We start from the raw sequence: 25,261 nt of genomic DNA, 5'->3' as shown, positions 1-25,261 counted from the left end.
TTTTTAAAAATCATCATCATCATCAGTTAACACCTTTTATTCCTGTATAGGGAATAAAAGTCGGAAAAACTGAAAATTAAATGGATATGAAAATACATATGAGAGCCTGTGTAGCTCAGTGGGAGAGGCCATTTTAGCCCTATCTAACTTTTGGAAACTGAGTGGGCAGTTCAATCTCTACTGGTAGCCAATCAGAGTTAGCTGGCTCAAAGCTGGCATTAATCTAATCAACACACACTGAAGAGATTGCTAATAAGTGCTGCCATCTCATGGTCCTTAACCCTAACACAATATTTTTAATGTATGAAAATAGTGTAGGTTCAACAGTCAATTTTCTTGAGTTTATGGGATGTGAAACCCAAGTTTCTGGGAGAAAACACCCACTTGCCCATGCTAGAGATCGACTATCCCGGTAACCAGTCAAAAAAAAGGCTTAGAAAAATGTTTCTCTAGTCAGCTACTAGATTTGAACCCATATCTTTCTTTGTGTGATCAAGCACCATGGAGTGCAAATGTCACTTCCACCGAGCTACACAGGCTCTTAAGTATTTTTAGTGTTTTTATATCCTTTTATTCAATTTTTCCTGCTAGCAAAGAGCGAGTACCACCAGCACCTATTATTTACACACACACACACACACACACACAAAAAAAAAACCTTCAGTTTCTACTTAAGGTCAGCATTCACAGTTAAAAGAGATATAGGAAAATGGTTTGATTCAAAATTGAGTATATGACAAAGACACATGCTCTTTCCTCTTGTTCTTCATCTATATGAATTGCATTATTAAGGCAAATGGTATTAAACCAGATATCAAAATGGAAATATTCAGCTCAGCTCTTTACTTCTAACCAGTTATGTTATACTGATTAATCAATCAGATTTAAATTCTTTAGAACGCTGCATTGAATTTCTTCTATAACAAATTTTGCATAAAATTTGTTATATTGCAAATTTTCAGACAAGAAAATAGAAAAATTCTTGTCTATTTTCTTGTCTGAAAATAGACAAGAATGCAAATGGAATCGACTGCATTCTCAATGAGAAACCTATAGATCAAGTAAAATATTTCAGTCAGTTACTTTTTTGTAGCAATTTTTATTTAAGGTGAAAAATGATGATTATTATTTTTTTTAATATCTGATCCACACACAAACAGCCACAAGACCTATTGCACACTAGTGCCATGTGCTGGCAGTAGGAATAGAAGTAAGGAGGAGTCTGTTTACATTTTGCTTGAAGAACTGAGGGTTGTAATCTTGGGGAAGGCAGAGTTGGGAGACTGTTCTAAAGGACAGAAGTAGATGGGATAAAAGAGGAGACAGTGAAATTGGTTCGGTGAGTTTTAAGGTGGACTGTAAATGGGTGTTGGTTAGCAGTGGCTCTTATTTTAATGATTTTGGAAGAGAGTGGAGGAATAATAGTGGTCAATTCAGCAGAGCACTCTCCATGAAAGTATCTCTAGAAGAGACACAGGGCAGAAACTGAACATCTGTGAGAGAAGAATTGAAGTGGGTATGAAAGAGGGATCATTAATTAGCTGGATTGCCTGCTTCTGGATAGAATCGAGCAATAGGATTTTGATGCACCTCCCCAAATATGGGAGCAATATTCCATGACTGGGCAGATTTGGGTTTTGTATAGAGTTAGCAGCTGTGAAGGTGTGAGTAGTGTTTTGTGCAAAAAAGTACGTTTTTTTTTTGGCAGCTGCAGAAGCTATAGTTAAAATATGGTTGTGCCAGGAATGATTGGAGGTGCAAGTCAGTCCAAGAAGAGAAATCTGATCGTGTTTAGATATCTAAGTATTACTGAAGGTAAGGGAGAGGGATGTGAGCTCTTTTTTGCAAGAGATCAGACAGAACTGGGTTTTGGTGGCATGGAAGTTTACAAGGTTGTCCTTGTCCCACTGGGATATAACTAGAGGATCTGAGTTCAGATCCCTGGTTGTGGTAGATCTTGAGGATTTTAATACTTGAGTGCTAACGGGTTTGTCGAATGAAAAGGAGGAATGGAGTATACTGTCGTTGGAAAAGCTATCGATAGGATTGGAAGTCTGTGAGAGCAGACATCAATGCAGGAATTAGAAGAGAGGAGTGATGCAAGTAAGTTAGCCTTGTCTTTTGGTGAGGTGACTACAGTACCATCTGGATGTGAGATTGGTGGAAAACCTGTGTGGGCAGAAGTTGGACTCAGTGGCTTTGCCAGGGGACCAGAAGGATTGACTGCCATTTGAGCAGGAGGCAAGTTTGCAGCATTAGACTTGGACTTGGTGATGATTCTTTTGCAGCTGTTGTGGGTTGCAGTGTAGGCAGAGAGAACAGCTGAAGTTTTGGTCTTGAGCCAATTATGGTATGCAGAGGCTTTTTTTTTTATAGCATTGGTACACAATTCCTGTGAGGATGGTTTCTGAAAATTTGGAGTAGAATGGATCAGTGCCTTCATTCCTGTGAGGATGGTTTCTGTTATTCAGTCTGAGCAGGTGTTTGGATCAGAACTGAAGCAGTAGTCAGACTCCGTGGGAAGGAGGAATAGAAGTCATGGAGGTACGTTGGCACCCTTCTACTACCAGAAGACACGAGACTGTGAAATTGTTGATGGCAAACACCTCAGCATCCCTGCCCTCTTGATCAGGAATTGGAGTACTTAGACTGCAAAAAGTTGAGCTTTAGAAAGAGAAATTTTAAGAGATCAGAATGGTTGACAGAGTTTGGAGAGTGATAGAAGCAGCATATGAAAAGGGTAGGTTGATTTGGTAGAGAAATTTTGAACCAAAGCAGATCAAACAATGGGATTTAAGGATTTGCAGTCTATGGCATGGTATATTAGTTCTCATGAACTGATATACCAGTTAGGGTTCTGAAAGAAATAGTAGTTCAGATTTAGACTGTAGGTGGTGGTGCACATTATTTGTATTGCAGTTTAGGTCATGGTTGTTGGTGAAGTGGATGTGGAAACTTTTTTTTTTTTTAGTAAGAATTAGTGTTGGTGGGTTGTTTGGTTGGATTTTTGTTGTTATTTTTTAACTATATTTTGTGGGAGAATTTTTGAGATCTGCAGTAAAATCACATTTCTTTTGGTTGTGGTTCGTTGTTTGGTGAGAAAGAAATAAATAGAGTGGTGCATGCAGTGAGAGGTTACAGACTTGCAAACACACCACCCACACAGAGGGAAGTCTGTCTCCTGTCCATGCTTGGCCTCGACAGTAACCCCTGCAGCCACAATGTTTGGTCTCTCTCCAGTCATGAACTGGCAAAATACCTGGTTGCAAGATTTTTTGCTAACTGATCAGGAAGCCCCCAGGTTTGTTACTACCTGGTTTGGTCTCATGTACAAACAATGGCTGGCCAGTGGAACTGTTTTACTTCTGTACCCTCAAATGGAGGAGAGCCCAGACACCCTACAGTGAGATTCATATGTCTTTGAAGGCATCACTCTCACTGCATGCGGGAGGGGACAGAAACTGGAACCCTTGCTATAGCAACCGAACATGGCTGCATCCACTTCAAGCCTCTAATAAGCAATGTGGTAGTATTTTACCAGGTGATGAAGGACATCTACCACTTAGAAACATCAGAAATAGTAAAATAGATAATAGAATAAGTAAAGACAGTATGATGAGTAGTTAATTGATAAATTTATATTAAATAAGAAATTAGTCACAACACTGGCAGTATACAAGCCTCTGGTCAAACCAGTAATAACTTAATGATTTGAGTGTTGGATTACAAGTAAAGCAGGTGATCAAAACTAGTGATCACAGATCATTAATTTTAATGAAAATTAGGGAGTGAACAGGTGTCCTCAATGAAAGAATCTTATGAATAATGAAGATATTAGGAGGAAAGGAACTTGATGCTGTTAGTATTCAAGAATGTGTGAGTAGAGCTAATCTCTGGTGATTTATGATTTAAAAAGAATTGCAGAGAAATGGTACAGAACAGGTATTTGGTGGCAGGAAAAGAACCCAGAGGAAGACCAGGATTTATGATCTTGACACATTTCCTTAAAGCACATGGTGAAGTCTCATGCATTCCCATCACCTTGTTGTCATTCAGAATACACTATGTTTCAAATACATCCATTTCATGCACTTACAATCTCCTCCCTCATTTCTCTCTCTCTAGACAAAATCTGTTTTTTCCTTAGAATGAAATACTGTGATATGTGATCATTTAAGTTATCTGTGTCAGTTAGCTGATTGCCTTCTCTGATAATGACTTTGATATATCCAATACAAGTAACATAATAGTAAATTTTATGTTTTTGTTTTGCAGTTTTCCACACTCTGTAGCAAGGCAAAAGTTTGTAGATGTATTGGGAGGACATAACAAAACATTACAGTCCAGTAACCTGCCTAGTGCACAAGAAGAAAAATCCAAGCTTAAAAAGTTAGTTTTCAGAAATTGAGTCCCTAAGTAACATTTTTGCAATGTATAAAGTTCATTAGTTTGTAATATTAATTTGCATTTTTATTGTTAATTCATAATTTTATATATGTATGCTTGCCATCTGGTTGGCAGGCTGTATTCCATTCCATCATGAGATGGAGTTACACATCTCATGATGGAATGGAATGGATAGAAGTTTTTAGATGGGAGATAATTCTCATTGTCCACTGTGAAATCACCAACACCACCATGTTTATTGGAGAACTGAATTGCCTGAAAGAACTGGTTCATGTATCATGTTTGGACGCTAGAGTAGTTTCCAGATTATCTGTTAGTCCACTTTAAGACTTGTATTAATGTACTATAGATTTGTAGCATTTTGTGGATAAGATTCGTATTACAAGAAAAAAAGTAACCATATTCCATTGTTGCTACCTGATGGTAGCAACAATGGACTACACTATTGTATATATTTATACAAACATTGACTGGTTTTGTTGTTATTAAAGGACTTTAAGTGCAGAAATTGCATAAGAATCTGTACATAGCAAACAGTTCATTAATATCATTGATATTAACAAAATTAGATTGGAATCTAATAATTTTAAATAGCTCTGTTGCATGTTCATGCTTTTCCTTGTGCAATAGTTGAATCATCACTTTGTAGCAATCAGAAAGATTGAAATTTGGATTTACTTTTGGATAATTGATATTTAGCATCTCTGTAGATTCTATGATTTTTCTCTGTATTATAGTAGCACTGATGTAGGATTTCTGAAGCATCCCAGAATACTTGGTATATATCAGCTTGTTCATCTGGATGAACCCAGATGAACAGAGGCAAAAGGCCACAGCTCTTTCGCCTCTGTCTGACGCTTGTTTTGATATGCTGTTATTAAAGAACTTAGAGGATATGTTTATTAATAGGGCCTTTACAAGCTCCACTAGTTCCAAACTAGTCAGAATCCTCAAATAAAATGACTAAAATCCTCAAACATTCTATATTTCCTTTATTAAATTATAATTCTTCTTACTTTGCTTGGTTAAGCAGGAAAACATTATTGCTAAAATACTCCGTGACTACAATACCCTGTACTGTAGACAGAGTGAAAAGCTACATTTTTTTCATCTAATTCTGCAGGTGGCCACTAAAAATTGAATGGGTCTTTTACTTTTACTGTCTAACCAATTGGTCCGTGTTCAAATCCCACTGAATATGGATGTTTGTGAGCATCCATCATTGATAGATGAATCACGTCACCTGATGTAAAACCACCACTTTGCTTATTGTAGACCTGAAAAGTTCTACATTAAAGTTGGTTTCTATATCTGACATCTTTAGCAAAGTGTTGCAGAAGATGTTGGTGGATGGTTATTGGAAAAAAAAAAAGTTTTGAAAAAGGGTAAAAAGGCACTTAATTACATCTAAGAATTATTTTTTGTTCATGGGTTTACCTTACGAAGCAAATTAATAAGGAGATGATAGCATCACGCTGACTGTGTACTATTACATTTAGTTAATTAGAAAAATGTTGGAAAATGAATTAATTTCCTGTTTTGAAGCCAATTTATTCAAATACAAGTTTTCATTTGTATTCACAGCTCAAATGGGATTCTAATTACCTTAAACATTCATCATTTTTAACAACTAGGAGGACTTTTTATCAATTATATAAATAAATAGAAACCAAGAAATTATACTTCATGACATATGGAAGCCCTTAATCCATATATGTAGCATTCAAGACCTATATAACCAGCAATCACTTATGAATGATTGCTGGTTATAAAAGTAGCGCAATACAGACTGTGCATGATGTGCCTACTAATACTCATATTGAGTGGATGATTGACTATTCATAAAATAATGGCTTCTGAAACATTGAGATTTTTTGTATGTTCATTAAAATCTTCCTGAAGATGCTATCAACCAAAAGACAGTGAAATATGTAGAAGATTTAGTTTTTAAAAACCTAAGAGTTTAACCCATTCTAATTATTTATATAGTTATTATATTTACCAGATTTCAAGCACTTGTTATTATTTTATTTTCCAATTTAAAAAAAATTGGTACAGTCAGTTTAGATTGAGTTTCCAGGTTCTCAGATTATTTAACTCCTAACTATCCTACTATACTAAATTCAGCATAAATTACTAAACTTTTGTGGATGCAATTTGATATTTGATCTGCCTGTATATAATTGCTTAATCAGACACCTCTGCCTTTATAGTTTAATTAGAAATTTCACAGTTAATTTTTTGTTTTGCCTTATTATTTTCCAGTTTCAAAGAATGAAAATAAAATTATACCCGCCATACCTCATAAATGCTTTCTTTTCATATAGCAATGTTCGTCGTATTACTCAGGTGCATATGGTAGATCTTGAGAATGCTATTAACTATTTATTAAATCAAGAAATTGCAGTTCACCAAACCATTGGTGGAGAAAGCCTCATTGCGCTTAAACAGTTTCTTGCTGTTCTAAGTCAGGTGAGTGGAAATATTTTTAATAATAAATGACAATATACTCTTGATTTAGGAGAGAAAAATAAGTCTCAGAAAAATAAAAGATGGGGAGATCTTGAATTCACCTCAGTCTGAAATTAGATACATTTTATAGGTTAAGAGGGTTGAAATGAATTGTGCAAATTATTCTGATTGATATGAGTACATTCATCTTTCATTATACTTCATACCTGCTCTCAAAGTAAGATTCTCAGTTTTCTTCTCTGACTGTACTGATGTCATAATGCAACGATCCATATTTTATTTTATTTTTTTTTAAATAAGGAACAAAAGTAAAAACTCATTAGCCCAAATGGCATTTGCACTCGTTGGCTGTAGCTGATATCCCTTTTAAATTTACCGTATATTATCGCGTATAATGAGAAAAATTTATGGTAAAAAATACTACTTAAAGTTAGGGGTTCGCATTATATGCTGATCCTAAAAAATATAACATCTTATTAGACTTGCACACAAAATATATACTACCTAATGCCTATGCAACCAAATCTACTTGACCCACTCGCATTCGGCGACTGAGCGCGCATCATATCTGCGGATGCGCTCTCCATCGCCGAATGATAGAGCACAGTTAGGTATATCGGTTTAGCTACAGTTCATTTTAAATATTATTCATTAAACAAACCTAGCCTGAAAATGAGCCAACAGAAACATAAACGTTCATCTTTTGAAGCAGGATTTAAATTGCGTGTCATGCAGTTTGCAGAAGAACATAATAACAGTGCTGCTATGAGAGAATTTGGTGTAGCAGAGAGTAACATTAGACTTTGGCATAAGCAAAAAGACAGTCTTGAAAAAATCCCCAAAACGAAACGTGCCCATCGTGGAGATGTAGCATCCTTTCCAGAACTCGAAGAAGAGCTAAATGAATGGATTTTGACGCAACGACAAGATGGCATTATAGTAATAAGAAATGCAATTCATTTTCAAGCTCTACAACTCAAGAATGGTAAATTCAAGGACACACTAGGTATTTCATCTTTTTTTGCTTCGCCTGGGTGATGCAACAGATTTATGGAACGCAAAGCATTAACATTACGACACTGAACAAAAATTGCACAGAAGTTACCTAAGCAGTTTGACAAAAAAGTGCAGTCCTTCCATAAGTTTATCGTAAAATTACGGAAGTGTCACGGATATGAACTTTCCCAAATTGGCAATATGGATGAGACGCCCATGTACTTTGATATGCCTGGGAATCGAACAGTAAACTCAGTTGGAGAAAAGGGTGTCTTCATAAAAACAACAGGACATGAAAAAACGCATTTTACCGTTGTTCTAGCATGCATGGCAGATGGAACCAACTTAAAGCCAACAATGATATTTAAAAGGAAGAAAATTCCGAAGCATATGAAATTTCCACCAGGTGTAATTGTTCGCGCCAATCAGAAAGGTTGGATGGATGAAGAAGGTGTACAATTGTGGCTGGATCAAGTATGGAACATACATCCAGGTAGCTTGTTACGTCAACAAAGCATGCTAGTCTGGGATATGTTCTAGGCGCATTTAACAGAGGCAAGCAAAGAGAAAGCACGTGAGCTACATATAGACCTAGCGGTCATACCGGGTGGTCTAACTTCCTTTTTGCAGCCGCTTGATGTCAGCTTGAATAAGCCATTTAAAGATCACTTACGTGAAAAATGGAGAGAATGGATGTCATCTGGTTTGCTGAAGATGACAAAGAGTGGGAATTTTCAGAAGCCTGAGATCACCCTACTCACCAGCTGGGTTAAAGAAGCATGGGATTCGATACCATCTGAAATGATTCAACGCTCATTTCTTAAATGTGGAATAAGTAATTCAATGGATGGATCTGAAGATCACGTCATATACGAAAGTGATAATGATGCACAACAAATTGGAGATCATGAAGACGATGATGATAACTGCTACACTGATGATGCAATCCCTACAGATGAATTTATAAATAAAATGTTTGACGACTCAAAAGATGAAGAAGAATTTACAGGATTTTGACATTTTGTTTTAAAATAAATATTTCTTTCGTTAATTCATATTGTATTATTTATAATGTTATGGAACAAGATTAACAGATCGCATTATACATGGACATGGCATTTTAGGGCTAGTTTTCAAACAAAATTTCTAGTTCGCATTATACGTGAATCGCATTATACGCGATAATATGCGGTAAGATGATTTCTTGCAACATTTCCAAAAATAAAAATTTAAAAAAAATTTTTTTTTTTCATCATACTTATTTTCCAACTTTGGCATTAGTGACTACAGAGATGCCTCCTCCTCCTATACTTCACATGTGTGTGCACACACATGTACTGTGCCTTCATTGATCTGTTGCTGGAGGGTGGGGGGAATCTTTGTAGTACAGTTAGTAACAGTAACATATTTTAGCTAGTGTGCATGTGCAAGGGTGATGATGACCCTCAGTTGAAAAAACTTAAATTTTAGTCTGATCTAGGACATGAGGAATTTTATAACAAGTTTTCAACTGCATTTAAGTTAGCTGTTCTAGTATGAAGTTGGAAAGTTTTTTGTCCTGCAAAACAGATAAAACAAAAGTAGAAGGCACTTCTTGATTCGAAGAAAAATGCTGACCAGCGAGGAAGAGTTTTAGATTAAGGAAGAGATAGAAGTCAAAGGGAGCCAAATCTAGGGGAACAGGGTGGATTTTCCAACAATTCATAGTGCAGATCCCTTAATTTTCTCATTGCCAAAACACCTTTGTGGGCAAATGCATTGTCCAGATGAAAGATGATTTTTTCCTTCTTCAAACCAGGTCTTTTCTCATGAATTTTTTCATGCAGTCTGGTTAAAAGATCGGGATAATGTTCCCTGGTTACTGTTTTACTCTTTTCAAGATAATTAATAAACAAAATGCCTTTAGCATCCCAAAATACCGATACAATGGCCAGGGTTGTCAACAGATTTGACCGTGCTCTGAGCAAACAATTAAATATTGCCCTTGATGGATTATAAGACAAAAATATAAGAAAATCTCCAATTGCTATTTTGTTTTTATTACAAGAGAGACATTAATGCAAAACTATTACATAATAATATTAATTAAATGTTTGCTCTACTGGGATATCGCACAATAAAACTGTTTATGAGCTCTTCTAAATTTAAATTATAAGCTATGTCCGCCTATATCGATATAGTTGCTAAACCAACCAATCTTTTTTGGGTCATTGCTGTTCGCAAATAATTTTTAATCAGTTTAAGCTTGGAAAAACTTCTTTCTGCACTTGCTACGCTAACTGGAATTGTAGCATAGCAACAGTGCCTACCGCAATATGACTGAATGAGTGCCCTTATTAAGCCATGCCATGAGGCAGGTTTTCTATATGCTATACCCTGTCGACAGAACTGGCCATGACCTTTCCTGCTGATGGAACTGACTTTATCTTCTTTGGTGCTGAACAACCGGCTTCTGTCCACTGTTTTGACTTCTGTTTGGATTCTGGTGTGTAATGGTGAATCCAAGTCTCATCCATAGTAGTAAATCGACGCACAAAATCAGTTTTATTCTTGTTACAACGCTCCGAGCATTGTTCAGAGATTTTCATGCAGGTGCATTTTTGATCTGCTATAAGCAAGCACTGCACCCATCTTGTGCAAAGCTTTTTCATTTGCAATTCTTCATGCAAAATATATCCTACATTTTCTTTTGAAATGCCTGTAGAGTCAGCAATTTCACTCACTTTGACTCACCGGTCATCCAATACCATATCGTGCACTTGATCAATGATTTCTGGTATTGTTACACATTTTGGACGTCCTTCACATAAATCATCTTCAAGGCTGGTACGACCACCTTTAAATTCAGCAACCCATTTCTTAATTATCGAAAATGAAGGAGAAGAGTGCTCATAAACTTTTAAGTACTTTGAATGAATTTCTTTTGGCATTAAACCTTCTTTTACAAAGAATTTTATAACTGCACGATACTTAGTTTTATCCATTTCAAGGGATACAGACAACACTTTTGCTTCAGATAGCTATGTAAAACAAACTACTTGATAGAATGACTTGCAATTTCACATGGATGCTTATGACAGATGTACCAACTTAGAAAAAAAAATCTTGCTGATAACGTTACCATCTATGGTCGAGCTCGAGAACTTTTCAGACCACCCTCATATATGGATCTATGCAACAGCTTAACATTTTGCCATTGGATCCTGTGGTTAGCTTTTTCAATTCCACATTGTGCAAGGCCAGATGTGGTCTTGATGTTCAGGAATGTATTTATTTATAGATCTTCCATAGTAAGACCAGTTACGCAAACATGGTACTTTGTATATGTCTGGTAGCATCATTGGTGAGAGTTTGTCTTTTGGACAAGGTAGCAAGTTGTGAATTTGGTTGATGGGTTTATAGGTAGCAACGAGTTGATTTTTTTCATTATTTTTGCCATACTTTCAAAGATGCCTTTAATATATGGTATAGGAGTCCTGTGGGCTTCTTCTTGTCTGGGTTGATTTTATAGGAGAGTAGTTGATTATATATATTTTGGGTTATTATTATTGGATTATATCCATTTAGTAAGGCTGTTTCTCAATGTCTAATTCTTGTTTTAGCGATTCTTCAGAAGAACAAATCTTGTATGCTCTTGATACTAAAGATTTTATTATGCCATATTTTTGAGATGGATGGTGAGCTGATGTATTATGGATATAGTGACCTGAAAAAGTTGGTTTTTGGTAGACAAGTGGAAATGGATCCATCTTGCTTACGCTGGATGTGTACATCAGAAAAGGAAATACCATTTGATGATTCTTTTTCTAGTTTGAACTTGATACAAGAATGTAGGGTGTTGGTCTTTTATAGAAATGAGGAGTTCTGGTTCTGTGTGACTCCAAATTGCAAAGACATCATCAATGTACCATAGCCAAATTGTTGGTTTTGGGTCAAAATCAAAAATTCTTTCTTCTAGGTGTTCCAGAAAAAAGTTGGCTAGGTTATATGATAAGGGTGAGCCCATTGCTGCTCCTTCCTCTTGTTTATATATTTTATCTTTCCATGTGAATTAACCTAATGTAATTGCAAATTTGAATAATTTCGCTACATCCAAGGGAAAGTTTTGAGTTAGAAATTCTTTTGTCTCTTTGTGAGGGATATTAGTGAAGAGAGACAATGTCAAAGCTTACTAACATGTCTGTATCTGCCAGTTTAATGTCTTTTTTCTTGTATGAAATTTTATGGAACTTTTTTCAAAGAAGTTGAGTGGCCAATGAGGAGACAGTTAGACAGAAATCTTGATATTTTATACATAGGGCTGCCTATAGAATCTCCAATAAATTTAACTGGACAGTTACTTTTACGTAATTTGTGTATGAACCATATATTCTAGGAAGTCTTGCATGGTATATTCTGTTTTGATGGTTTCTTGATCTATGAATGTTGTTTTATCCAGTAACTTGAGTTTTTTTAGCTGACTTTTGGTACGAATCATTATTAAGCTGGGAGTATGTATTGCGATCACAAAGCAGTAAATTCATTTTCTGATCAAATGATTTAGCATTTAAGACTAGGGTGGTTTACCTTTGTCTGCTTTGGTAATAACTATCTTTTTATTTCATTTTAAAGAATTCAAGGCTTTTAATTCTGATAGTGGAATATTCAATTCCCATGGTCTGTTAGCTTCAATACTAGACAGAGGACTGGTGTTCTTTTCGATGTTGTGTATGAAATCTAAATTGGGAATATGTTTGGGCAAAAAGCACAAACTTATGACCTCATGCTTGTACATTCAGCTCATCTTCAGTTAAAGATGGCCAGATGAGTTTACAATCCATTTGTCAACAGGTTTTTAGTTGTATTTTTCTTAGATTGTTCTAACAATGCTAAGCATTTTTTTTATCGAGATTTACGATATGTTTTTAAAATGCTTTAATGCTTGCATTTTATTTTATTTTTTGATAATATTAATAACCATGTGTAGCAAGTCTTGATATACTGTATTTGACGGATCAACTTCCCATTCTGTAGTTTTTATGATATTTAATGCCAATTTCCTTCCTTTTTTGAATGGCTAGCTTTTTGATAAATTTTATGAGCACCTGCCAATTTAATTTAGCATGTCTGCACTTCTTTAAAAATGAGATTCTGGCATGCTGCTTACCTTGTTTCAATTGAAGCTTTCCTAGTAAGTTACTCTTTTATGCTGTTGGCTCCCCATGAAGGAATAAGACTTTCTTATATAGTAAAACCTGTGGAGTATCCATAACTATAAAATAACATGTGTGCCATGTTATGTATCATGTATGTTATGTCTTATGTATCATAAGACATCGTCATCAGTACAATTATTGAACAACAATAGGAACTGAATTAAAAAAAACAATAGCTTGCATGCTTAAATTGGAATCCCTCTACATATACAGTTGTGTAAAATGCTATCAGGCGTATGTAAAATACCATGTTCGTGTAACTTGTCTTACTATGGACAAACAGGAAGATCTATGGAATAAATGTATCTCTGAACATCAAGACCACATCTAGCTTATGAAACCTCACAAATCTGGCCTTGCAAGTGTGGAATTTAAAGCGCTAACCACAGGATCCAATGGCAAAACACTAAGCCGCTACATAGATCCATATATAAACATGAACATTTATATAAAGAAAGTGCTAAAGCCTTACTTCATAGACCTAATCTTAATTGGAATGACTGTCTCATTATTTCCAAAATTTGGGAAATTTGTATCCTGAATTGTATTAAATAAATTTGTTATATTTTAATTTAATTTAATTAGTTTTAATTTCAACCCATTAGTTTTAATCCATGAACTCGGGGCTGTATACTTAGAGGTATTCCAATTTATGCACACTACTGTGTTTTAATTCAATTCCTATTGTTGTTCGATAATTGTACTGATGATGTCTTATGATACATAACATGAAATATTTACATAATAAAGTTATTTACTGTAGAATATGTGTTATTCTATAGTTTTTGAGTACTATTTTTTAATTTTGAATATTTAATTTTCAGTTACTCATTATGTCCCCACCAGTACATGTAAATAGTCTAGCACCTTTTGCTATCAGTATTAATCCGCTGTTTCATAGGAAGAGGAAAAAACAAAAGTGGAAAAATACAAGATGATCAAATTAAAGTATCCCTGTTTAAGGATTTGTGAAGCACCACCCAGTGATCCAAATGCTGTGAAACTTTGAGAATACATCGGGCATTGTGTGGAAGCAATATCTGAGGGGAGGGGGAATAAAGTATTTCTAAAATTAACCCCAGAGGTGCTATATGATGTACCGAATGTAGATGTAGAAAATTTTTTGTATATGTGTAAGAAGGAGAAAAACAACACAAGCATAAATCACATTTTTCTTCTCTTCCATTATGCATTCATGGGCTGTACTGTTCAATGTGCTGACCTTCCTGGTTTGCCACAAACTGCATCCTTTGCACAGTTTGTTCAACAGCAGAATGCAGTTAATAAGGACTGATGTTGCACACATGCTGCATTATGCTGTCTTTTTGTGCTGGCATGTTATTAAGATGATTCTGATAAAACCTGTCTTTGAGAAATTCCCAGAGCCCGAAGTCACAGAGGGGTCATCAAAATCAGGTAATTGAAATGGCCATGCAGAGGGAAACACTCGTGGCTGAAATGTTCAAGAACATTTCACGGTGCCTTCTGTACAGATTAGCTGATGTGAAGAGGGACCCCATCCTTCATGAAAATGACTGAATCCATGCACAAGTGCTGCTATAGCTGTGGCACAACAAAATTGTTTATCACTAAACAAACACACGTAATAACCACAGTAATAAGATGTTAATTCAAACAATACTAGGAATAGCACATAGTTGGGGCACATCATTACAATGGAATCCCAGTAGCGTGTTATAGAATTAAATTAAAATACAGGGTGTTTCAAAAAGAATGACCCGATTTCGAATAATTATATTTAATGATGAAAATGTGGTACATTACAAAATATATACAGCAATCCCTCGATTAGTGCGCCTAATGCATTCTTTACAACAGGCACATTAATCGAATATAATAACCTATGGGAAAATGTATAATTCATTTCTCAGATTTCTTTTTTGACTCTTAATTTTTTTATAAAAGAATTAGGGTATGTCTCAGGGTCTCGTTAAAGGAAAACCATGAAGCTGAAAGACAATAAAACATATTTGGAATATAAATTTATTATTCTACTTAACAAAGAATTGAGCTAACTTAGTTTGGCCGGCATTTTGTTTCTTTTTTTTTCATACAACCAACAGTATGGCCCTATTGCCTCTTCTACTCTTCTGCAAATTTTACTGCTTCTTTCTCTCTCTCTTGATCAGGGTCAGCCTCTAAGCATTGCTGCTTAAAAACTTCGATTGTACGAAAAATATTTTCAAATTGTTTCTGTGAAATCCCTTTTGGCTGACTATGAGTGGTTAAATTTTCTTCATATTCTTCGGGATCTTCCCGCTGTGCATCTAAATTTAGCAGGTCGAAATCGCTCATTTCTTCAGAATGAGGTTTAATTAACTCTTGGACATTATCATTGAAGGGGAGAAAGAAAGAAATGACGGACGTACGAATTGGTCACCAACATGCGAAATCACTTGCTTTATAGATAAAATTTCTCAACTGTTATACAAGCAAAATAGTTATCACTTTAAAAATAACAATGATCGTAAAAGAGAAGTTAATTTTCCGACATGTAATAACAAACAACTCATTCCAGAAGATGGGGTGATTACCCTATTATCGGAATGGATTTTCCTTTTTGTGACATGCTCAGAAGTGTCAAAGGGTCTCGAATCTGTGGGTATACTATATCATACGACATAAATTTTGGCGGTAAAAATTTGGAACATAGTGTACATGGAAGTAGTGTAGTATACCATTAAAAATAACTTTGTAAAATTTTTTAAATCTGTAACTAAATTATTTCATCCTGGTGAGTGATTTTTTAAAATAGTTAGCCATAAAAATGTATAGATAGAAAATTTTTTAAATCTGTAACATTTATTTTTAAGATGTATATAGGTGCACTAATCGAATTTGGGTATCAAAAAAAAATGACGCACAAATCAGTGGTGCATTAATCGAGGGATTACTGTATATGTAATCCGTTACCGTGTGTGTGTGTGGTTCATGGTTGCAGAGATATACAATTTTCAAATCGGGACATTCTTTTTGAAACACCCTGTATATCTGGAGGGAAAAAAAAAATACCCTCAAGGGGTGTGTACAGGATATGATAGTACTACATGAAAAATTTACATCATTACTTACTTCCTATCTACAATTTTCCTCTAAATCAGTCTGTTGCTTGTCAAGACTCCAACATTATCAGATCTTATATTTCTATCGTCTAAGGCACTTTGTGCCGTATCAATCCACCTATATCTTGGTCTTCCTCTGGATCGTTTTCCTGCCAACCTGGCAGAGAACACTTGTTTTGCTAATCTTTCCTCTCCCATTTTATTTAAGTGACCTGATATTAGCTCTGCTAACGCATTCCTGGATGCTGACAATGTCAAGTTCTTTCCTAATATCCTCATTTTTAATATGATATTGCCATTGATGCCATCTGTTCACACCTCTAATCTTTCTCAGGACTCTCATATCTGCTGTCTCTAGTCTTTGGTCAAGTGTTTTACTTCTGACCCAGCTCTCAGATCCATAAGTTAAAACTGGTTTGAACACTGTCTTGTATACAGCTAATGTAGTGTTCCGACTAATTTTTCTCTTATTCCATATGAATTTATTCAATTGACTTCCAACCATCCCAGCTTTGCTGATTCTGTTGTCTATTTCTATATTTAATTGACCATCTTCAGTAAACATCGTACCTAAGTAGCTGAAATGTTTTACTTGTTCCACAGGTTCTCCATTCACAACACAGTTGACATTTTCAATGATTCTGCCTATTTTCATTGTCTTTGTCTTTTTATTGCTGACCTTCATACCATATCTATTACAACAGCTATTCAATTTAGTCAGAGAATCTTGCAGACTTGTAGCGGATTTATTTAGAAGTATAACGTCATCCGCATAAAGCAAAGAGCTGACATTAACATCTCCAATTTTGATATCAGGTTTAATACCACTTTCCTTCATCATGTGATCCATATAGATAATGAATAACAGAGGGGATAATGTACATCCTTGTCTCACACCAGATTTAACATTAAACCATCTTCCTGTACTTCCTTCAATTCTAACTGCTGACTTACAACTCAAATAAAGACTAAGTATTGCTTGATATAATGCCCCATTGACACTGTATAACTGCAGCATTTTAAATAGCTTCTCTCTTGGCACCTTGTCATATGCCTTTTCCAAATCGACAAAACTTAAATACAGATCTTTGTTATATTCCCAGGCTTTCTCGACTATTTGTCGTAAAGTGAAGATCTGATCCTGACAGCCTCTATTTGGCCTGAATCCAGCTTGTTCTTCACCAAGCTTTCCTTCCACAATTCTTCTCAACCGTTTTTCTCAAGTATACTTGCATAGATCTTGCCAGGAACACTCAGTAGGGAAATACCTCTGTAATTCTCACATTCAGTTTTATTTCCCTTTTTATATATGGGTACTATGAGAGCTCTACTCCAATCATGGGGAATTCATCTCTCTGTCCAGGCTTTCTGAACTATGCAGTGCAGCCACTGTAAGACTTTTATACCACCATACTTCAGCATTTCTGGTGGAATATCATCTACTCCTGCTGCCTTTCCACATTTCAAGCCTTTGATGGCTTTTTCTAATTCAAGTATGGATATGTATTCCTGACTGCATGCCTGGGCAGTGTTTTTTTATCACTGTGCTGTCATCACTGCTTGTTTCATTTAGCAGTTTTTCAAAGTAATTACTCCATACTTCAAGTAATTTCTCCTGTTTTCATGTCACCTTTATCATCTCTAACTCCTTTTACAGCACTCTTTCCTCCATTCCTAAGCTTCTTCAACAACCTCCAGAATATTTTGCCACCTTCTTGATATTTATTTTCTATATTCTTGCCGAAGTCCACTCATGACTTTTGTTTAGCTAGTTTTACACACTGTTTAGCTTTCTTACATTTGTCTCTGTATTCTGTAAGAGTAAAAGCTGACTTATTTGCCAGGAACTTTTGATATGCTTTCTTCTTTTCCTTCACTGCCTCTTTAACTTCCTGTGTCCACCAGGGAGTTCTGAATTTTTTATCCTTGCACACAACCTCACCACATGCCTCTCTGGCAGAATCAATCAATGTTTTCTTCAGAGTTTGCCACTGAATCTCCAAGGTTTGATTCCTGTTCTCAAACTCTTTCATTTTCTTTTCAATAATCTTTCTGTATTTTAGTCTACAGTTCACATCTGAGAGCTGCTCAACTTTTATTCGCTTTAAAACTTTCTTACATGTTATTCTTTTCAATATGAAATTCAATTTTATCCTGCTCAAGACTAAATAGTGATCATTTCCAATTTCAAATCCTCTGTACACTCTGGTGTCATGCACCAGGGAGAAAACATCACTATCAACAATAACATAGTCAATGAGACTTTTCTTATTCCTAGCCTCTTCTCTCCATGTGAATTTGTGCACATTTTTATGTTGGAACATGGTGTTAGTAATAACCAGTCCATGTCCTGAGCAGAAATCCAACAGATATTTGCCATTATTATTAGCTTTGCTCTTTTCTCCAAATTTTCCCAAAATATTTTTGTATGTCTCACAATCATTTCCTACTCTGCTATTTAGATCCCCAACAAGGACCAACTTTTCCTTTCTCATTGTGTCAGTTGCTTTTTCTAAAGCGTCAAAAAATTCCTCCACTTCTACCTTAGTAGAACCTTCTGTGGGACCATAATCACAAATAAATCTCATTGTCCAGTTCCCCATTCTCATATTTGCCCACATTACTCTACTTGAGACTGACTGCCATTCAAGAAGATTAACCTCGTATTTTGTGTTGAATACTATGGCTACTCTTTCTTTTCCTTGATTGTCATTCCCTGAATATAACATTTTGTATTTATTGCTCAGAAAGATCTCACCAGTTTTGGTCTTTTTTGTTTCAGTCACCCCTATTATGTTGATGTGGTACTTATCTAATTCCTCAGCTAGTTCCATTTCTTTGCCATTCAGTCCTCTTACGTTGATAGTACCAATCTTTAACTCTGGTGATGTTGAGTTGGGGTTTGTTTTCAGATTTGTTCCAGTAGCTGACTTTTCGCTGTTCGCCCTGGTTCCCTGGCGAAAACAACGCGGGCCTTGTTTAACCGGGCGACGCCCCAGCTGGCATGAAATTTTGTCATGTTGTACCATCATTTTTTATTTTGGTTTAACCAATAAGAATACAATTTGGTCGGCTAAATTCCAAATTGCCAGCCCATCCTCGTTCGTTCAGTATCAAAGTAGATACCCAACAGGGTTCACCACGAGAAGGTGAGGATTGGACATTAGGTCAGAAGCCCTGGTCGGTTCTCTGCATTCCTTTAATGGCTATGTGGAGGTCTCCTCTCAGTTATACAGCTTTGACCCTTAAGCACCCCTAATTTTACACAATTTTGTATGACAATTTCTCATACTGTCCATATGGTTAGCCTAGTGGCTGTGTGCTTCGCAATGCCTATGGAAGGAGTTTCCTAGGTTCGATTCCCATCAGTGACTTGAGGAGCTCAAGGATCTTCTTCAGCCATAGCCAGGTTAGTCTGGTCTTGGGCGTGGACAGTAAGTTTTCCCCCAATTTATCCTGGGGTTTTTCATCGCGCAAAGCAGGCAAACCGGCCTTGAGAACTCAACACTATGGACATAAGATACACCAGGTCATAGGGCTGAACACCTTATCCTATGAATGGTTTGAAGTTCGATGCTTACTGACTCCTCGACACCGCAAGGTGAAAGAGGGTCAAAGGAAGATGATGATGATGATTTCCCATACTTTAGGAATAGCAAGAACGTCATTACGTTTTAGATTTGGTCTGTGAAGTACGGCTTTGGCACTTTCTTTATATAAACGTTCATGTTTCTATAAAGATCTATGTAGAAGTTTTGTCTTTTTCCAATGGATCCTATGGTTTGGGTTTTCAACTCTGTGTTGTACGAGCCAGATTTCTGCAGTTTGATAAGACGGATATGGTCTTAATGTTCCAAAATGCATTTATGAACAGACCTACCTATCTGTCCATAATAAGACAATTTACAAGAACATGGAACCTCGTACATGCCAGGTACGAGGTTCCAACATTTTCAGGTCGCTACATTTACAATTCTTCTGCTCATCATCCATCTCGAAAATTTGGCATCATTAAATCATCAGTAACTAGAGTACACAGATTCTGCTTCTCTGAAGAATCTCTAAACAAAGAATTGGAAATAATCAAAAATACAGCCATACTTAAATGGATACAATCTTAAATCAACTCAAAAAATCATCAGTCACTTCCCCACACATCAACCTAGACAAGAACAAGCCTGTAAGATTCCCATACCTTATGTCAAAGGCATCTCCGAACGTCTTTCAAAAATTATGAAGAAATACAAACTAGCTACTATCTACAAACCAATCAACCAGATCTATAACTTGTTACCTTCTCCTAAAGACAAACTCTCACCTCTGATGTTACCTGGCATGTACGAGGTTCCATGCTCCTGTAAATTGTCTTACTATGGACAGACAGGTAGATCTGTTCAGAAACGTATTTCGGAACATCAAGACCATATCCATCTTATACCGCAGAAATCTGGTCTCGCACAACACGGAGTTGAAAACCCAAACCATAGGATACATTGGGAAAAGACCAAACTTCTACATAAATCTTTATATAAACATGAACGTTTATGTAAAGAAAGTGCTGATGCCCTACTTCACAGACCAAATCTAAACAAGTAAATAAGAAACAAATATTGACGTTCTTGCTATTCCTAAAGCATGGGAAATTGTCATACAAAATTGTGTAAAATAATAATTTTTTATGTATGTTATCTTATTTGAATGTAATCTGTTTTGTTTTTTTCCTCCAGATATATTTTAATTTAATTTTATAACAATCTACTGCATGCATATTGGGATTCCATTGTAATCATGCGCCCTAACTATGTGTTATTCCTAGTATTGTTTGAATTAAGTGTACTGACGATGTCCTTTGATACTTAGGATGAAATATTTACTTATTTAAACTTATTACTCTAGTTATTACATGTGTTTGTTTAGTCATGAATTTTCCACAGGTTTCATTGTACAATAAAATTGTTTATCATATTGCAATATCTCTTCGCAGTAACTGAGCAGGTCACAGAACCTGACTGGTGAATATCCTAAAAGAAGAATGGTCCAATGATAAACAAACTTGTAAACCCACACCAGACAGTGACTTTGGGTGAATGCGAAGGAATTTGTTTGATTGCATGTGGGTTTTGTGTAGCCTATACCGAAATTGGGGGTATTCACAGCTTTGTTCAGGTGAAAGTGAGCCACATCTTCCCACAAAATCATCCACAACTGCTTTGAATGTTAATCAACTTTAAAAGTCCTGCATGCACAGTTCCCGTGTCAGAGTTATCTTGAATGGGTAGAAATGCAGAATCTTCCATAGAATTTTCCAGTCAGTTGTGTAAAGCATCCTATGTGTCTTGATACAGCATATGCACTGAGAGAACCAATGCTGTTATTGTTATTCATGGCCTGCTCCACAATGGCAGTAGCATTTTCATTTGATTGTTTTGAATTGATTGGTTTGCGACCTCTGCCAGATCTTACTCCTAACGATCCTGTTTTTTCAGAACGACTAATCATTCATTGCAAAGCACGTGGAAATAGTGAACCTCATTGACATTTGTTCAGGTGACAAAATTCATGGGTTACAGTAACAGCATTGCAATTGTTTAGGTAGTACAGCTTCATGAGCAAAGCATGTTGGGGCATTAGTGCCATTGCTTTGGACGGTATTGACAACTAGAACGAAGGGAAAAGTCCTGCCTCCTAGCACCTGCTGAGTTGTGTTGTGCAAATTCCATGCATTTGGTGGTTACTCATCCCCTGTGGTGAATTTTTTTCCCTCAGATATTGCTTCCACATGACATATTCCTGCAAAGTTTCACAGCATTTGGATCACTGGATAATATCAAAAATTCATACTGCATACTTTTGAATGAAGCTTAGGGATCAGGATAAACTGCAAGCACCACATACAGTTTGCAACACATTTGAGGAAACTGACTCGAAAGTATTTCAAGAATATTTTATAAGAGACATTTCAAAGGAACATGTGTTTTAGACATTATTATAAATTAATATAATAAGTCTTTCCTTGCTTATCATGCCATTGACACTAGATACAGATTCTTGGAATCAGGTTTTGCACTCAAATAGATTTAAATTCGATCTTCTATTCCTTTTAAGTATGTGAAACTCTATGACACCTTCCAAATCTCAAGCATTCTGATTACATGCTTATCATGTTAACCATTGTTTTTTAATAAATGATTAATGTAATCCTATATTGAATTACAAAAACTAACGTTGTTTCTTTTGAACTCTAATAGTGTGGTCCCCTGTTTACTTGGCTATGAGACTGTGACATAAGTAGGTAAACACATGCGCAAATTGTTAACCAATCTTTTTGTCTATCCCTGATGGTCCTTGTAACAAGGAAGAAGTATATAGGAGTGTTATTTCTATCATTTTTTTTTTTTTTTTACGTGTTAACTCTTATTTAATTCATATTTCCAGAATATGATATCAGTATAAGCTATGAAAGTGACTCTGTTTTTTTATAAAAACCCTTATACTGGATTCAAATGAAGTTCTTGGAACAAGCAGATTTTCTTAGTGTTGAATCGTGATCTATGACTAGAGAAGGCACATAATTAACGGTCTTAATAATGTGAATAGAATTAACCATCCTGTCAAAGAAGTAATCTGTAAGACAGTTTACATCTTTTTTAATGCAATGCTCACTCATGAAAGATTGTAAACCTGTAGTACTTCACTGGGATTTGAACCCATAGTCTGCTGGTTGGAAAGCAGATATACTAACTAATTGGCCAACTATACCAGCAACTTGGCTGGTTGTTGGTTGTTTTGGATTTACAGCCAAAGCAACGAAGACTGTGAGGCTAGCATGTCATGTCTGTAAATTGATTATGTTCTTCTGGCCAGTTTGTCTGTTATGCAAGATGAAAACCATAGTTTCAAGAGGGAAAAATCCTGCCACCACAACTATATTAGACTGGCTAACTTGCCTTCACATGAAAAGGCTTCATAAAGGTTCTTCATGGTTCTAGGCATGATTTGAACCCGTTCTTTTCAACCAAAGGGCATCATAGAAACTGAAGGAGCTACAGAGGTTTCCTGGTAACTTGGCTATGACTGGCCATTGAGCATAACATGTTATGTAGAAGAGGATAATGCCATCTGCATACAGTAAGAAGTAAACTTAATATCATCCTTCTTAACAGAGTAGTTCATATATATTACAAATAATAGCAGAAGTACAGTACAGAAGTATCACTGCCATGTTTACGATCTATCCAATCTCTCACACTACACTACACTCTACAGTCTAGCTTTTTTTTTTTTTTTTTCTGACTGTGCCAGCCAAACTGCACTTTCGAGATTGGGGGATTGGAGTGTAGATTAATGACAATGCAGGGACCCAAGACCTTAATCTGAACTATTTCTTTATCTTATTCCATCATTATCAGTCGTGACTACTACTAGCACACAGGTCCGCAATTTTTTTTGGAGATAGCGCATTGACAGGTATCAGATCAGCGTGTTGTTTACAAGTTATTGATTATAACTGAGAAATGCATATACAGTCTAAACATCAAATAGATATAGCTACACTTTCCTAGTTTTTCTAAATCTTGATTCTAGGCTTTTATAGGACTTAAATATTGCACTAATACAAATTGAAAGGATGCTCTCAGACAGGTTGAAGCTAATCTTCTGACATATTCTATACTACAAAATTAATAGTTCATTACATATATTCACACAGCAACTTATTCCATGCCACAAGAGTATTAACTCATCACAGTTACTTACAGATCTTCCTTCACAAACAGTTCTTTATACTCAGTGAATATTATGTTAGAATATCCCATTCTTCTGTCTTTTTTATAGCGTTGCTCCTATTCTTCAGGATGTCACAGCAACGAACTTCATCCTTTGTGAAGCTTTGATGCAGACTGCGGGTGATGTCCCCTTTCCTTTCCTCAGTCATTGACAACTGAAAGTCTTCAATCGGAATCATGCTAGGAGTTCTGGGAACTACATTGGCCTTTCTTTTGGTTCCTGGCTATGGATGCCAGTGGTTGCAGGGAAGAGCAAGCACTGAGAGCCTGGAAACCCCTTTTCCTACTCATGAGGTCATTTAAATATCTTTCGATTTCCTTTGTCTTTCATCTTTGCATGTTATGTGCTTATCCTCAGGCTTGTCGACATCACTTTTGCACGCCTTTTCTGAAATCTTTGTTCTTGGTGCTCTCCGACCTTCACAAGTAACTGCAATTTTTTCCCTTCAGGAACTTTCTTTTATGCTGAGGCATAAACGATTATAAGCAATATCAACACCTTACATATATTATGTATTATAAACTATTATCACATATACACTTTACATCAATTTTTATGTTACATTTTATGTGTTTAACTGACTTAAGACACTTGTAAAACTGAGTATGATAAGTTATAGAATTACTTATCGTGCAAGATTTTACAAATCCACTTATATGCAGTTTTTTATGAATTTTATATTGGAAAAATTTTTGGAGATTTGCGAAAATTCGAAAAAACTTGCAGACAAACTGCGTAGCTTAGAAATATCGAAAAAATTAAGATAAAGTTAGGTGTGTCGCAAATGGAATGTCATTGAATATAAGTAGATACTAGTCAATTTTATCATTTATTGCCATAAAGTATACACAGATCTATTTATATAAAGTTAAAATTTATCAAACCTTATGCACACAAACACTTACAAATTAAAGATACCAAGAAATTATATACTTGGTTTAATTCTTTATTCAAGTGTAAGCAAACAAAGTTTGCGCCTGAACTATTTTCAGGACTGGAGCAACTCGTATATTGAAGCTAATGACTTCACATCACTTGCCTTAGTATCCCATAATGCAAAGCACATATCCTTATGGGTATGTATGATATTATGCATTTGGCTACTTGCATATGAAAATATGACTTCTGCATTACTTCAACCTTAATATTTCCTCTGGGTCTGGCTCCTGCTGATGAGACCTCAATAAAGGTCGAAACCAGTCTGAATAGTGATCCTTCCCATAATGCATAGCATTATACATATATTATGTATTATGCAAAGCACATATCATTATACCCATGATAAAGGATTAAACTAAGTATATAATTTCTTGGTATTTTAAT

At 35.7% G+C, this 25,261-nt stretch overlaps 1 protein-coding gene across 1 annotated transcript in view; it reads left to right on the top strand.

Moving 5' to 3' along the window:
- Nucleotides 1-25,261, top strand: part of LOC150103729 (sulfhydryl oxidase 2-like) — a 162,499-nt gene that overhangs the window by 119,651 nt on the left and 17,587 nt on the right. Inside the window, exons 7-8 of the mRNA XM_090397064.1 lie at nucleotides 4,276-4,389; nucleotides 6,735-6,879. Coding sequence (XP_090253190.1) covers nucleotides 4,276-4,389; nucleotides 6,735-6,879 — 259 coding nt within the window. The remainder of the gene's footprint in view (nucleotides 1-4,275; nucleotides 4,390-6,734; nucleotides 6,880-25,261) is intronic.

This window comes from Typopeltis vanoorti, chromosome 8 (genome assembly GCF_054136105.1).
Source record: "Typopeltis vanoorti isolate ZY-2024b chromosome 8, IOZ_Tvanoo_1.0, whole genome shotgun sequence".
Lineage (NCBI taxonomy): Eukaryota > Metazoa > Arthropoda > Arachnida > Uropygi > Thelyphonidae > Typopeltis > Typopeltis vanoorti.
Note: the sequence above shows the minus strand (reverse complement) of the source record. Positions and strands in the feature narration are given on the sequence as shown.